Source organism: Oncorhynchus nerka, linkage group LG25, assembly GCF_034236695.1.
Source record: "Oncorhynchus nerka isolate Pitt River linkage group LG25, Oner_Uvic_2.0, whole genome shotgun sequence".
Classification (NCBI taxonomy): Eukaryota; Metazoa; Chordata; class Actinopteri; order Salmoniformes; family Salmonidae; genus Oncorhynchus; species Oncorhynchus nerka.
Window position 1 is genome coordinate 45,216,131 of NC_088420.1, and position 14,835 is coordinate 45,230,965.

The 14,835-nt window shown below is 43.6% G+C and overlaps 1 protein-coding gene across 2 annotated transcripts in view; it reads left to right on the plus strand.

Moving 5' to 3' along the window:
• Positions 1-13,386, plus strand: part of btbd11b (BTB (POZ) domain containing 11b) — a 125,639-nt gene extending 112,253 nt beyond the window's left edge. For both annotated transcript variants that reach the window (XM_029634580.2, XM_029634581.2), the window contains 10 exons: positions 869-962; positions 1,665-1,800; positions 2,021-2,253; positions 4,867-5,045; positions 7,249-7,354; positions 8,684-8,786; positions 9,812-9,893; positions 10,917-10,985; positions 11,256-11,369; positions 11,734-13,386. In XM_029634580.2, the coding sequence (XP_029490440.1) occupies positions 869-962; positions 1,665-1,800; positions 2,021-2,253; positions 4,867-5,045; positions 7,249-7,354; positions 8,684-8,786; positions 9,812-9,893; positions 10,917-10,985; positions 11,256-11,369; positions 11,734-11,943 (1,326 nt within the window). In that variant the 3' untranslated portion in view covers positions 11,944-13,386. The remainder of the gene's footprint in view (positions 1-868; positions 963-1,664; positions 1,801-2,020; positions 2,254-4,866; positions 5,046-7,248; positions 7,355-8,683; positions 8,787-9,811; positions 9,894-10,916; positions 10,986-11,255; positions 11,370-11,733) is intronic.
• The last annotated feature ends 1,449 nt before the right edge of the window (positions 13,387-14,835 follow it).

A 14,835-nucleotide genomic window follows, 5' to 3' on the forward strand; every position in this document is an offset into this window, starting at 1 on the left:
GACAATTCAGGAATAAAATGTTTTTAAAAAATCTTAATTGAAAAGCATTGAGAAAATTTGGATTTAGAGGTTTGATTTACTTCCTGAATTGACTGAATATAAATGGAACTGACCCCAATCTTGGTGTCATGGTTATTATTATCATGACATAAATGGTGATAATAACAGCTAAAATGTGTTTTCTCCTAATCCTATTTATGTAATGTCTATTAAATGTCATTGAATGCTGAGTGACCTGAGCTTGAAAACCCAATGGAAACTGGTTGAAATGAAATGTACTAGTTTGAACGATTGTGTGATTCTCTACTTCCTCCTGCTGAAGTGCACGTAGCACACACTGCATTAACTTAATGGAAACAGGACAATCTGTTTGTCCACATTGCTAATGGTTATTAAACACAATGGACCAACATCGCAACGATCTTTCCATTGAACTGCTAAAACTAATTAGCTCTACTTGTTCAATGAAAAGGTGTAGCAGGACTTTTTCCATAGCCTCATCGAGGGGTTTCGGAAGTACATGGAAATCACATGGGCGGAAAGAAGAAAAACAGGATTTGTGGTTGAATAAATGCTGATTTAGTGTTCAGGCTCTTTGGGGTAGAACTTTCCCTAAGCACCTGTAATGTTCAGTCAGATTTGGTTGGGGGCTTTTCAGTTTCATAATTTCACACTCCATTTCCCAAGCCATCTGTTCTGCCAGGCTGTAAAATTGTACTATCCAGTATGTGGTTCAGGTTGTGCTGTCTGAGTCTATCTTGGTGATGGGACACTGATGCTCATACCAACCCTTCAGAGAGTGAGGATAAGTCTGACTCCTCGTTTCTCCCCCTTGCCTTAACCCTGCCTCACCCACTGCCCTCCACAGCTGCTACTGGATGCTCGGGCCAGCGTAGAGGGCTCCCTACAGGATGGCATGGAGAACTACACAGAGACCCCGCTACAGCTGGCCTCCGCTGCAGGTACACTACTGGAACAGCATGCCTCTGACAGCCTGCAGCCGACCTTGCACAACCAATGTGGCCTACATCATGATGGCCCTGCTGATAATAACCACAAGATGCAGTGGGATGTTATGAATAGGTCCTGGATTTTGGGCTGACCACCTGCCTAGAGAAATCTCAGGGCCCCGCATTGGGGAAATAATTCAGCACTGTTATAAGTTTTCTTTTTCTGGGAGATCTAGCGTACTCATGCGCACACACACACAGACACCTTGCAGATATACAGATGTAGGATCTTAATTTGAGTCAGTTTGCTACAGTAGGAGAATAATCCTGAAGCAACAGGAAATGTGAATTATTATGTGGATTCAAATTAATGGACATTTCTTGTAGGGGTTGATACATTTTTCATTAGGGAAAGTCAATTTGGGATATTTTTAAGTGGAAATTACAACATTCTGAAGCCTTTTTAACCTTGAATACACTACAAGTTTGCATTTCCTGCACACTTCTCAGCAACAAAAAGGTGATCAAATTAAGATTTGACATCTGTAGGCACACTAGCGAAAATGTTCACACACACAAGAGCACAAGTACGGCCTCATGTACACATGCATGGATTGACACACGCACACAACATCTGCAACAAACCACCCTCATACACACATTCTCAGCTCAACTTGACCCGGAACTTGACAGGCAACATTCTATTCCCCCTAGGTAACTTTGAGCTGGTCAGTCTGCTGTTGGAGCGGGGAGCAGACCCCATGGTGGGAACTATGTACCGTAATGGCATCTCTACAGCCCCTCAGGGAGACTTGAACTCCTACAGTCTAGCAGCAGCACATGGACACAGGTAACACTTACATAGTATGATCAAAACACTTTACAGAGGAAACACATCTTTCAAACCACCCTCACACACACACACACACACACACACACCAGACACCCCCCTCCCCCACACACTCACATTGCATCGTTTTGTGTTGACATCATCATACCTTGCATTATCACTACATTATCACAACTGTCACTACTAACAAATATTTCTGTCTGCTATCCTCCACGTACAGGAACGTGTTCCGTAAGTTGCTGTCCCAGACAGAGAAGGGAAAAGGGGACGTGCTGTCCCTGGAGGAGATCCTGGCTGAGGGGACAGAGGAGGAGAGGGGCCTGGAGGAGAGGAGCCCCTCCCAGCTGGACCTGGTCCGGACAGGCAAGGCCAAGCTCAAGGCCCTGAGAGAGGCCATGTACCACAGCTCTGAACACGGACACGTGGATATCACCATCGACATACGCAGCCTGGGTGAGTGCATACTTAGTAACACTTTATTGGGATAGTCCATCTATATGGGATAGATCAGTGGTGGCTGGTGACATTTTAAGTCGGAGGACAGGTTAATGGTTGGAACGGAACGAATGGTATCAAACAAATGGTTTCCTTTCCATTCACTCCATTTGAACCATAATTATGAGCCATCCTCCCCTCACCAGCCTCCTCTGGTATAGAGGCTCAACAAACAATCAATAGACCAGATCAGTAACATGTCAAGTTGTCAACTGCATGTCTGTGACCGTGCAACAGGAAACGATCTACAGATGTTTGACTTTTCACCCATGGTCTTATTATTTCTAAACAACATATACATTCTGTAGGCCTTCGCAGTAGTTACAGTATAGATACGTGCAGCCTTTGTCAGTATACTAGATATACATTCTCACCCTATACATTGTAATCTAAGAGATCTAATAATCTGGGGTCATTGCATCCCAGTCACATGAGGTTAGCTATATATCTTCTGCCTGTGTTGTTGTCGTTTTCCCACTGGAATGAAGGCCTGGCTGTTTGTGTAACAACCTTGTGTTTTGTTTCCCTTTTGTCTCCTAGTTGCACTGAGCTCTCTAAGTGTGTTCTCACTTCAATCACTCACACTTCAGCCACTTAAAGTCTATAATGTTAAGCAAAGTTCTTGTAGTTTATTGACAAGATACAGTACCAGTCAAAAGTTTGGACAGACCTACTCATTCAAGGGTTTTTCTTAATTTTTACTATTTTCTACAATGTAGAATAATAGTGAAGACAATATGGAATCATGTAGTAACCAGAAAGGTGTTAAACAAATCCAAATATAATTGAGATTCTTCAAAGTAGCCACCCTTTGCCTTGATGACAGCTTTGCACACTATTGGCATTCTCTCAACCAGCTTCATGAGGTAGTCACCTGGAATGCATTTCAATTAACTTGTGTGCAAATAAGTTCATTTGTGGAATTTCTTTCCTTCTTAATGCGTTTGAGCCAATCAGTTGTGTTGTGACAAGGTAGGGGTGGTATACAGAAGATAGCCCTATTTGGAAAAAGACCAAGTCCATATTATGGCAAGAACTACTCAAATAAGCAAAGAGAAACGACAGCCCATTATTACTTTAAGAAATGAAGGTCAGTCAAAACTCGGAAAATGTCAAGAACCTTTCAAGTTTCTTCAAGTTCAGTCTCAAAAACCATCGAGCGCTATGGTGAAACTGCCTCTCATGAGGACCGCCACAGCAAAGGAAGACCCAGAGTTAGCTCTGCTGCAGAGGATGAGATCATTACAGTTACCAGCCTCTGAAATTGCAGCCCAAATAAATGCTTCACAGATTTCAAGTAACAGACACATCTCAACATCAACTGTTCAGAGGAGACTGCGTAAATCAGGACTTCATGGTCAAATTGCTGCAAAGTTAAACCACTAGTAAAGGACACCAATAATAAGAAGAGACTTGATTGGGCCAAGAAACACGAGCAATTGACATTAGACTGGTGTAAATCTGTCCTTTGGTCTGATGAGTCCAAATTTGAGATTTTTGGTTCCAACCACTGTGTCTTTGTGAGAAGCAGAGTAGGTTAATGGAGGATCTCCGCATGTGTGGTTCCCACCGTAAAGAATGGAAGAGGAGGTGTGATGGTGTGGGGGTGCTTTGCTGGTGACTCTGTCTGTGATTTATTTAGAATTCAAGGCACACTTAACCAGCATGGCTACCACAGCATTCTGCAGCGATACGCCATCCCATCTGGCTTGGGCTTAGTCCCACTATCATTTGTTTTTCAACAGGACAATGACCCAACACATCTCCAGACTGTGTAAGGGATATTTCACCAAGAAGGAGATTGATGGAGTCAATCTGGCCTCCACAATCATCCGACCTCAACCCAATCAAGATGGTTTGGGATGAGTTGGACTGCAGAGTGAAGGAAAAGCAGCCAACAAGTGCTTAGCATATGTGGGAACTCCTTCAAGACTCTTGGAACAGCATTCCAGGTGAAACTGTTTGAGAGAATGCCAAGAATGTGCAAAGATGTCAGGGTGAATACTTTAAAGAATATAAAAATATAAAAAATATTTGTATTTGTTTAACACTTTTTTGATTACTACATGAATCCATGTGTTATTTCCTAGTTTTGATGTCCTCACTATTATTCTAAAATGCAGAAAATAGCAAAAATAAAGAGAACCCTTGAATGAGTACTTTTGATTGGTACTGTAATTCACAGAAGACAGAAATAGAACAAAACTGTTTGACATAGAAACACCGGATATTCGTCCAGTTTAAATTTTAAAAGACGTTATTATTGAATTATTAAACATTCCACCCATGAGGCTAAAGAGGGCGCTTTTGGTCATTGACTGCAGGAAAGGGCTACGGGGTTCTTCGGCTGAACCATTTGAAGAACTGTTTTTGGTTGCAGGTAGAACCCTTTTGCCTTCCATGTAGAATCCTTTCTATAAATGAGTTCTATAGAACCCTTTCTACAAACGGGTTCTACCTGGAACCCAAAAAGGGTTCTTCCTGGAACCAAAAAGGGTTCTCCTATGGGGACAGCCGAAGAACCCATTTGGAACCTTTTTTTAATACATAATGCCTCTTGGTGTGTCTCAGGGGTCCCCTGGACGTTGCACACCTGGCTGGAGTCTCTGCGGACATGTTTCCTGCAGCACCGGAGACCACTGATCCAGGGCCTGCTCAAGGAGTTCAGCTGTATCGAGGAGGAGGAGTACACACAGGAGCTCATCACCCATGGCCTGCCACTCTTGTTTCAGATCCTACGAGCCAGCAAGGTGACTGGATATCAGGCCTCTATTCAAAAAGTGTCTCAGACGATTGCTGATCTAGGATCAGGTCCCACCTCTTATTCATTATGATCTGAAAGGCAAAACTGATTCTAGATCAGCACTCTTACTCTGAGTCGGGCGCATATGTCACTGTCTGCCTTCTGCTTTTCTCCATATCCACATTCCACTTTCTGTCAACTTTCAACCATATTTGTTGTGTAGGGAAATTAGTTTTGCAGGAGGATCATACCAAAAATACACACATTAGAGGAATTTCAAAGGGCAATTCACAATGTGAAGGTTGTCATCAGATCCCAACACACAATCACTCTCTGTCCCGTGTCTCCATCTCCATGTGCCCCTCTTTGTCTCCTTTTCTCTCCTGACAGTGAAGATAATCATGTCTCACATCCAGACCCTGAAGAGATAACCTATAGTTGTTCTAATTTCCTTCTATGGGCCCTGGTCAAACGTGGTGCACTAAATACGGAATAGGGTTCCATTTGGAACTCAAACCTATTTGTCTTCCTGTGATTATGTAATACAGCCCGTAGCTTCACAGTGACTGACAGAATCACCCAGAGGCCCAATCCATTTCAATTAGTGCCTTGATTTATGATTTATGCCCTCCGGTTATAACTTAGTACCCATTCTTGAAAAACCCACCTCCTCTCTTTTTCTCCTCAAGATTCACTGCAGCATTAGATCCAACAGAATATCTCTGTAATATATTAGCACTAGAATCTCCTATTTTGAGTCTCACAATAGAATGCCTTTCATTTCCAATCTAACTTTTGGCCTGTCATGTAGTAGGGTATGTGCATTATTGCTGAGAGAGAGAGCAGATGAATACACACATGCACATGGGCACTCACACACAAATACACACATACACACACACACTTCAGCACACACACACCTATGCTCTCTCTCTCTCTCTCTCTCTCTCTCTCTCTCTCTCTCTCTCACACACACACACACACAAACACACACATGGACACACATTGCCCTCTCCTGCCCCATTCCAGCAGCCGCCCTTGTCCCTGTCAGGGTTGATCTATGGCAGAGGCAGTGACCCCATCTCTTTGAGACCCCAGGGACCCCGTCACTGTTTGTCCTGTCATATCCCTGCTAATGATGTGTGACTTCAAGGTAGAACACATTCATCTTCCTCTAGCCAGACTGAGTGTGTGCCAGTCTATTCACACCTCCTTGTTCTCCTTGTTTAACACACACAAGGGAAGGCTGTCGCACAACAGAGAGGGAGTGACACAGAGAACATTTGTACATTTGTTTTTCTGTTCACAATGTGATATGAGAATTTGCCTGTGTTATGTTTCAGTAGTTCTACTGTGTCTCTCAGGAGAGTATACATCAGGTATCCATGTGACACATTTTAATAGCTTTTGTTTGTACAACTACGAGAGCTCAGCCTCTGCCTGGAAAGTTAAAAAAAACACATGAACCTCCTTGTGGAGTGAAGTGGCTGGTAATTGATGTTGGAGGCGTCATGCTAGCGTGGTGCAGGGAGGCAGATTTGTTGAATACACAGGGGAATTGTTCTATAAAGCGCACCGGTCCATTGTGTATGCGCGCGTGTGTGTGCGCGTGCGTGTATGCATGCGAGTGTGCGAGACGGGTGTGTGCATGCTACTACCCCTCTACCTTCTCTCCCATAGGCTCTAGTACAAAACGCAGTGACTCAGACACACCCTCCAACAGGAGAAGCCCATTCTGTCCCTAGAGACGTCTCACACTCAAGCCCGACATATTATGTTTATCATCGTCATGTGGATATACAGCACATACAACAGCATTATAGCTACAGTACATCAGTGTGATACTCACCCCATCCACAGATAAAGGGTGTGGGTCACCTGATGTCTGCAAGTGGCCTTTACTAATGGTTGACTGTGAGCTACTGTGCTTGATCAGTTAGTCGCCTTTGTGACTTGGGATATTTGAAGATTTGTTAGTGAATGTGGTAGTGGATATCTCTACATGAATATGCCTTTTAAATTATGGGTATGGAGTAATCTCGGAACCCAGAACTAAATTCTCGCATAAGCGCTGACCTCCGACCAGCTAATGGTTTGTGGGTGATGGGAGAGACTGGGTATGGAGTGTTGTATTTAAATACCCATGTATTGTGGGTAGGAGTGTATAAAACCAGTCTGATGTCTAACCCCTCCTGTCTGTTATGTTCCAGAATGAGGTAATCAGCCAGCAGCTGTCAGTGATCTTCACCCAGTGCTACGGGCCATACCCCATCCCCAAACTCACAGAGATCAAGAGGAAACAGACCTCACGCCTGGGTGAGCACTATAATTAGGATTTTGACACTTTGCAGCAATAGCTAGACTTCTACATATTACACTACATGACCAATAGTATGTGGACACCTGCTCATCGAACACCTCATTCCAAAATCCTGGGTATTAATATGGAGTTGGTCCCCTCTTCACTGCTATAACAGCCTCCACTCTGTTGGTAAGGCTTTCCACTAGATGTTGGAACATTGCTGCGAGGACTTGCTTCCATTCAGCTACAAGAGCATTAGTGAGGTTGGGCACTGATGTTGTGCGATTTGGCCTCGTAGTTGACGTTCCAATTCATCCCAAAGGTGTTCAATGGTGTTGAGGTCAGGGCTCTGTGCTCTCACCAATCTCGACAAACTATTTCTGCTGTATGGACCTCGCTTTGTGCACGGGGACATTGTCATGCTAAAACAGGAAAGGGCCTTCCCCAAAATGTTGCCACAAAATTGGAAGCACAGAATCGTCTAGAATGTCATTAATTGTATGCTGTAGCTTTAAGTTTTCCCTTCATTGGAGTTAAGGGGCTAAGCCCGAACCATGAAAACAGCCCCAGCCACTTATTCCTCCTCCACCAAACTTTACAGTTGGCACTATGCATTCGGGCAGGTAGCATTCTCCTGGCATCCGCCAAACCCAAATTCGTCCATCGGACTGCCAGATGGTTAAGCGTGATTCATCCCTCCAGAGAAGGTGTTTCCACTGCTCCAGAGTCCAATGGTAGTGAGCTTTACACTACTCCAGGCGACACTTGACATTGCGCATGGTGATCTTAGGCTGCTCGGCCATGGAAACACATTTCATGAAGCTCTCGATGAACAGTTCCAGAGGCAATTTGGAACCGGTAGTGAGTGTTGTAACCGAGGACAGACCATTTTTACACACTATGCGCTTCAGCACTCGGTGGTCCTGTCTGTGAACTTGTATGTCCTACCACTTCACGGCTGAGCCTTTGTTGCTCCTAGACATTTCCACTTCACAATAACAGCACTTACAGTTGAACGGGGCAGATCTAGCAGGGCAGAAATCTGACGAATTTGGAAAGGGTACCACGTTGAAAGTCACTGAGCTCTTCAGTAAGGCCATTCTACTGCCAATATTTGTCTATGGAGATTGCATGGCGGTGTGCTCAATATTATACTCCTGTCAGCAACGGGTGTGGCTGAAATAGCCAAATCCACTAATTTGACGGGGTGTCCACATACTTTTGTATATATAGTGCACAGATTCACATGAACATAGACATGTGCCATCTGGTGGCTAAAGATAGTAATAAACTGGGTATTCAGAAGTGACTTGGAATGCATGATGAATCTGTGTGCCTTCCAGACCCTCACTTCCTGAACAACAAGGATATGTCAGATGTGACCTTCCTGGTGGAGGGCAAGCCCTTCTACGCCCACAAAGTCCTGCTCTTCACCGCCTCTGGCAGGTCAGAACGCTGCACTGCACTCTCTCTCTCTCACACACACACACACAGACAGACACAGACACACAGGGCAAGTTTTTCTGGACACAGATTAACCTAGTCCTGGACTAAAACACACTTTCAACAGAGATTCTCCAATCATGATTTCTAATCTTGGATAGGCTTAAACTTCATCCTGGCATATTCCTACATTTCCCCTTGCCCCTAGATCTGAAATGATTGGATAAGTGTAAGTGAAAAGGTATAAACTCCCCCCAATCTATCTGAGGGAAAGTGAGAGCTTTTCCTGATCAGGTCACTAAACACTCCTGTCCCCAACTACCCATACATAACTCAAAACCATTAATGCCGAGGTCATTTGATCCCTATATTTCAAATGTGCTTGTGTTTCACCATATAGATCTGGATACTTGCGCCATCTGTACTCTGCTTACACCATTGACACACACCCACACGCACAGCGTTTGCACATTGGCTACACAATGATGAACAATATGACTGACTGCAGATATGTGTAGAGACTGTGTCTATATTGTCAGTGCGTTGATCCATAATGTCATTTTCTCCGGCCTTTGGGACCCTAAGAATACTCTCACTTCAGTTCCTGTCACATGTCATTAAGGATGATTGACCCGATAGGTCATACAGTGAGTGAGGACTTGTCGCAAGATGGTGGATGTCCTTGACAAATGCTCTGTTGACGTGTTCTGGAGATCTGGTGGTATGTGTGAGGGGCCTTGTAAAAACCTGGATCATATTTAAATGGATGGGAACCATTACTTTCTCCTTCCCGTAAAATACACGTTTTTTTTTCAGTCATTGTGTTTTACTCTGTACCATAGAATACAGTGTATGACTTGATCACAACAGTGATTACGGTTTTCATTGGTGAAGTGTAAAGACCATGATTGAAACGATTGTGAATCAAGGTTTACTACGGTAATATCAACCAAGATAAGGTTTCTAATTCCTCATTTTCTCTATCTGGTTTGTATTTATCTCTTGTCTTTCTCGCTCCTCTCCTCAAGGTTTAAGTCTCTTCTGGCGAACAGACCAGCTGCTGAAAACACATGTATTGAAATCAGCCACGTCAAATACAACATATTCCTGGTATGTTCAAAGAGAAAACGACCGTTCTGTTTACTTAGATATCTGTTTTCCCCTTACAATCTGATCCTATCGATACATAGATCCAGAAACGATCCAGACACATGCACAGATCGGGGTCTATCTGTGCAGACCACATGCCACTTTCCCCTTACAGTTTCTAAAGTGCCCTTTTATTGTTGCGCTGAACCCACTGCCCGCAAGTCATTGTTAAATATGTGTAATTTACAGTGTGGGGAAGCTACTCTGAAAATATAGTTTACCAAGCTACCAATCACTTCACACTGGAAGAAGTTAAGCTACCCTACAGCTACACTTAAGAAACATATAGTTGACTTAACTAAAGGTACTTTGAAAAAGTAGTTCACTACATCCAAACTACTTAAATGTTCAATATGTAAATCTGAAATGTCGTAGACTACAAATTGCATGAATAGGTCATTTTTGGGTCAGATGTTAACAGAATGTGTCCATTTAGCCTATTAAACACAACAACTCTGTTTCAAGTGAGAATTAGGCAGGTCTGATGCTGAAAAGGAAAGTCAATTCTTACCTACTTTACCCATATTCTCTTGTTTAGTTCCTGTAGTTAGCTACACCACTACATGGCAAAAATGTCATTATCTACTAAAAGCACTAGTGGATTTGAATTTAGATAAGCTACCACCAAGCTACTGGCAAATGTAGTTCAATTACTAGCTGAACTAAATATAGTTCACTACTCCCCAACACAGGTCATTTAATTAGCCATTAATATTTGGCCATCTATTGCTTTTATGTAACTTAATAATCAAAGTCAACTTTTTTTTGGGTGCCCTTTTGTTTGTTTGAGCACCTACCCCTTAAAAGGTCTGTGCACGGCCCTGCATAGATCATACAATGTTGTGATACGTTCTCAAAATGGACTGTTCATACAACAACAACAAAAAGAACCCACATTATTTCCCATGACAAATCCATTTCCAGGTCGACTGAGTCTAGGTTTTATGAACGTTGTGTAAACGTCAGTTCTCACTACTGTTACAGCTGGTGATGCAATACCTGTACTGCGGTGGGACGGAGCATCTGCACATCAGAAACACAGAGGTTATGGAGGTAAGACTGGTACAGTAGCTCACTCCTGGACATTGTCAGTCGTGCTGAGTCATAACCTCTACAATGCAGTGAATCTGATATGGATGCATCAATGTAGATACCTGATATGAGAAGATTAATGTTCTATTTGTCACAGTTCATGAGAAGCACTAATACAATATATGTCCAACAACATATAAGACTTTACCTAGCCTGGTCCCAGATTTGTGTCGTTAAGGCAGCACAAATAGATGCTACCAGGCTATAACTCCTCTTTTCTGGTGTGTGCAGCTGCTGTCAGCGGCCAAGTTCTTCCAGCTGGAGGCGCTGCAGAGGCACTGTGAGGTCATCTGCTCTAAGAACATCAACACAGAAACCTGTGTGGAGATCTACAGCCACACCAAGGTGAGAGGGTCGGGTTGAGTTGAGAATGGATGTATATGTGGATGGTTTGGTTTGGGGGTTGCCATGTGCATGTCTACTGTGTGTGTGTGTGTGTGTGTGTGTGTGTGTGTGTGTGTGTGTGTGTGTGTGTGTGTGTGTGTGTGTGTGTGTGTGTGTGTGTGTGTGTGTGAGGCCGTAAGTGTGCGTGTGATCATGTGTAAAAATCTTTGCCTGTGGTTGCCTGCCTGCTAGGTGTCTGTGTTTGTCTGTGCTACTGCAGTACGCACTGTAGGCATGTGTGTGAGTGTGAGCAAAAATGAAAAGGTTTGGCATACATCTCAAACTAGGTAACACTCATCTGTTCTCCAACCTTTCGCTCTATCAGTTCCTGGACTCCCCAGAGTTGGCTGCCTACATCGAGGGCTACTTCCTGAAGAACATGGTGGTGCTGATCGAGCTGGAGCCCTTCAAAACGCTGCTATACGACACGCCCCCAGGCAGCCCCGCCACGAACGTACTGCTGGACCTGGAGAAGACCCTGGGCATCCGCATCCAGTCCATCCACCTGTCCTCCTCCAAGGGCTCCATCGTCTGATTGGTTGATTGATTGGTTGGTTGATTGATTGATTGAGCTGCTACTGGGACTGGAACTGTCTGTCACCATTGTCCCCAGTACAATACATACCTGTACTGAACCACAATCGACAGTAACGCTATTGAATCACTTGCTGTGCTGACTCACGTCATTGCCATTCCCCTGCAGCCTACTGAGCCTATAGGTCCGAGCAGTTAGGCAAAGTGGACAGCGCTGGAACCTCAGAAATTTCTGTAGAGCTGTAGTAAAGCTGATTGATCAAAGCAATAGTGGGACTATATCACTGAGACCCAGTGAGAAGAGTGTGTGTGTCTGGGATCATTTGTAAAGCTCCAGTCAACATTGCTTCGCTCCTTGAAATTAGTCTCCAGACTGCAGTCAAACCTGCCATTGTCCACTTGTATTCTGGACAGAATCGTTGTTGGTACTTTTCTTAGCATTGTTCTGCAATCCTACATAGCTTTATAGTCTATTTATGACTGGACCTAGCCAAACTAAACATAAGAGCAGACCTGGGTTCAAATACTTTTTGAAATCTAGTCTGCCTGGAGTGTCAGATGGGTGGGGTTTGCACTTTTGCGACTAATATATTGGTTCCATTGCAACAGGGAAGCTCAATCGCCCATTTCTTAAAAGGATGTAAAACGATTTCAAATAGTATTTGAACCTAGGTCTGTTAAATGTAACGTGATATATGGACATACTGTTTGTAATGTGTTCATATCTTTCAAAGGAGTCATGCAAATGAGAGAGGTATTGGGAAATTCTTCAAGCTACGTTTGGGAAAGCTGGAGAACGCAGGAACACATTTCCTTCCTTCATCCGCTGTTAGAACTGTGTAAATATTGTGAATAAAACACAGAGCTTTGGCTCTTCCTGTAAGTTAATGTATATATCCTACAGATGTTTCTTCTCATGCGTCTCACCATTGAATATTGCTGTAAAAAAAACGCTCTTCTTTTCAATGTGTTATCGTTCTGTATGTTTCAAGTTGCATGTCACGAGAATGACTGTTTTGTTTGTGTTCCGTTTGGTTTAAGAGTGGCATGAGACTGTAGGAGGGAGTGGGAGGAGTAGAGGAGTGATATTGTCAGCATGAATCTCTAAATGTGTAGAAGTGTACTGGTGTCTTCATTTCAGGGGAGAACGACGAAGGGCCTGGATCTGTATTCAAAAAGGGTCTCAGAGTGGGAGTGCTGATCTAGGATCAAGCCCTCCTGTCTGTTTCATCTTATTCATTATGATCTAAAAGGCTAAAACAGGCCCTAGATCAGCACACGTACTCTGAGACATTTTATGGTTAGGGGCCTGGTTCAAAATATTACCAGGGTCTTGAATCTTAAACCGGAGAAGCGTCTTTTGTGTTTTCCAGACATTGTGAAACCACATGTAAATGTGTGACTTCCTCTATAAAGATTAATATAAAGAATTATATGAATCCTCTCTCAACTGGTACAATTCTTGGCTCGACAACAATCTCAACTCTTTTTCCTGCTGTGAAAACTTCAAACCTAAATAAATGTTTTCCAGTTGTTGTTGGAACCTGTGGATTTGCCCTCTGGTGTTCTGTCATTAGCTAGATCCCCATGGTGGAAGGTTTGGATGGTTGTCTTCGATCCCAGCTAGGGAGTTGATTCTGTGATACAACCACACACTTAGTGAGTTTTAGGTTGCATTCCAATTCTCCACCCTTCTCTCAGTGTGTACTTGCAGTCTTCCAGTCATGGATTTAAAAGTGGTGGAAACTGCCTCCAGCCAATGCTTATGCCAATCCAATGGTTTTAAATCCATGACAGTGAGTGCGCAAGTGCACACTTTGGGAGAAGTTTGGAAAATCGGGATGTAGCCTTAGAATACAATCCTGACAACGTTGTCTTGTGCAACTGTTCAACCCATCTGTGATCATTAGATGCGAATGCCTTTAACCTGGTCTCCAACGTGATATGATCCCTTTCACTATCATCTCACTCCACGAAAGGGGGCATATCAGTTTGGATCCTGGGCTAGAATGCCTGCAGAGCACTGCTGGAGCCCAATAGACAGGACTCAATGCTGGGAACACATACAATGCACCGTGTAAATAAGGCAGTATACAAACAGGATTGTGATATTCTTAGCAAAGTAACTCTGTGTCTAGAGGGAGAGAATACAAGTGGTCAGAGATAAGTAGTCAGCATTCGAGAAGGAGAGAGAATAGAGAGAGAGGCAGCCAGTCAGAGAGAAGAGAGAGACACTCGGACGAAGAAGAGAGATGGAGTTTAAAAGGGAGAAGAGAGAATCAGTGCCATTGTAAAAGCAGTGCAGAGAAAACAGGCGTGGCATTGTACTCCGCTCTTCTCTTCTCTAGTCAAGAATCTGTGGTTCTACTTTACGGAACAGTGCTATAGCATCAATGAACTGCTGCATAATGGACTCCCAACTCTACTCTTTTCCGTCTCCACAGTGTTTTCTTCCTTGGCTGTTTATGTGACAGATTGTTTAGATTCATTGTGCAGTTGGATGTTATTTATTATCAAATTGAGGCCACCATGCTGGCTGCCAGTCTGTCTGCCAGTCTGCCTGTCTGCCTGTCTGTCTGTCTGTCTGTCTGTCTGTCTGTCTGTCTGTCTGTCTGTCTGTCTGTCTGTCTGTCTGTCTGTCTGTCTGTCTGTCTGTCTGTCTGTAGCAGCAGCCAAGTGTATCTGGCCTGCCAAACAACATAATGAATCAAAAATAAAACCATTACTCCTCATGTGTACAACATAGCAGGACTATAAGGACACCCCAGGTGCAGGATAGATAGGTTTTTAAGAGGAACTTGTCCTCTCCCACAAGATGTATGTAGGCCTACTTATGTTGCCATGCAAATTCACCTATGGGGCATTAAGGATTCTATTACATGATATTCTATTC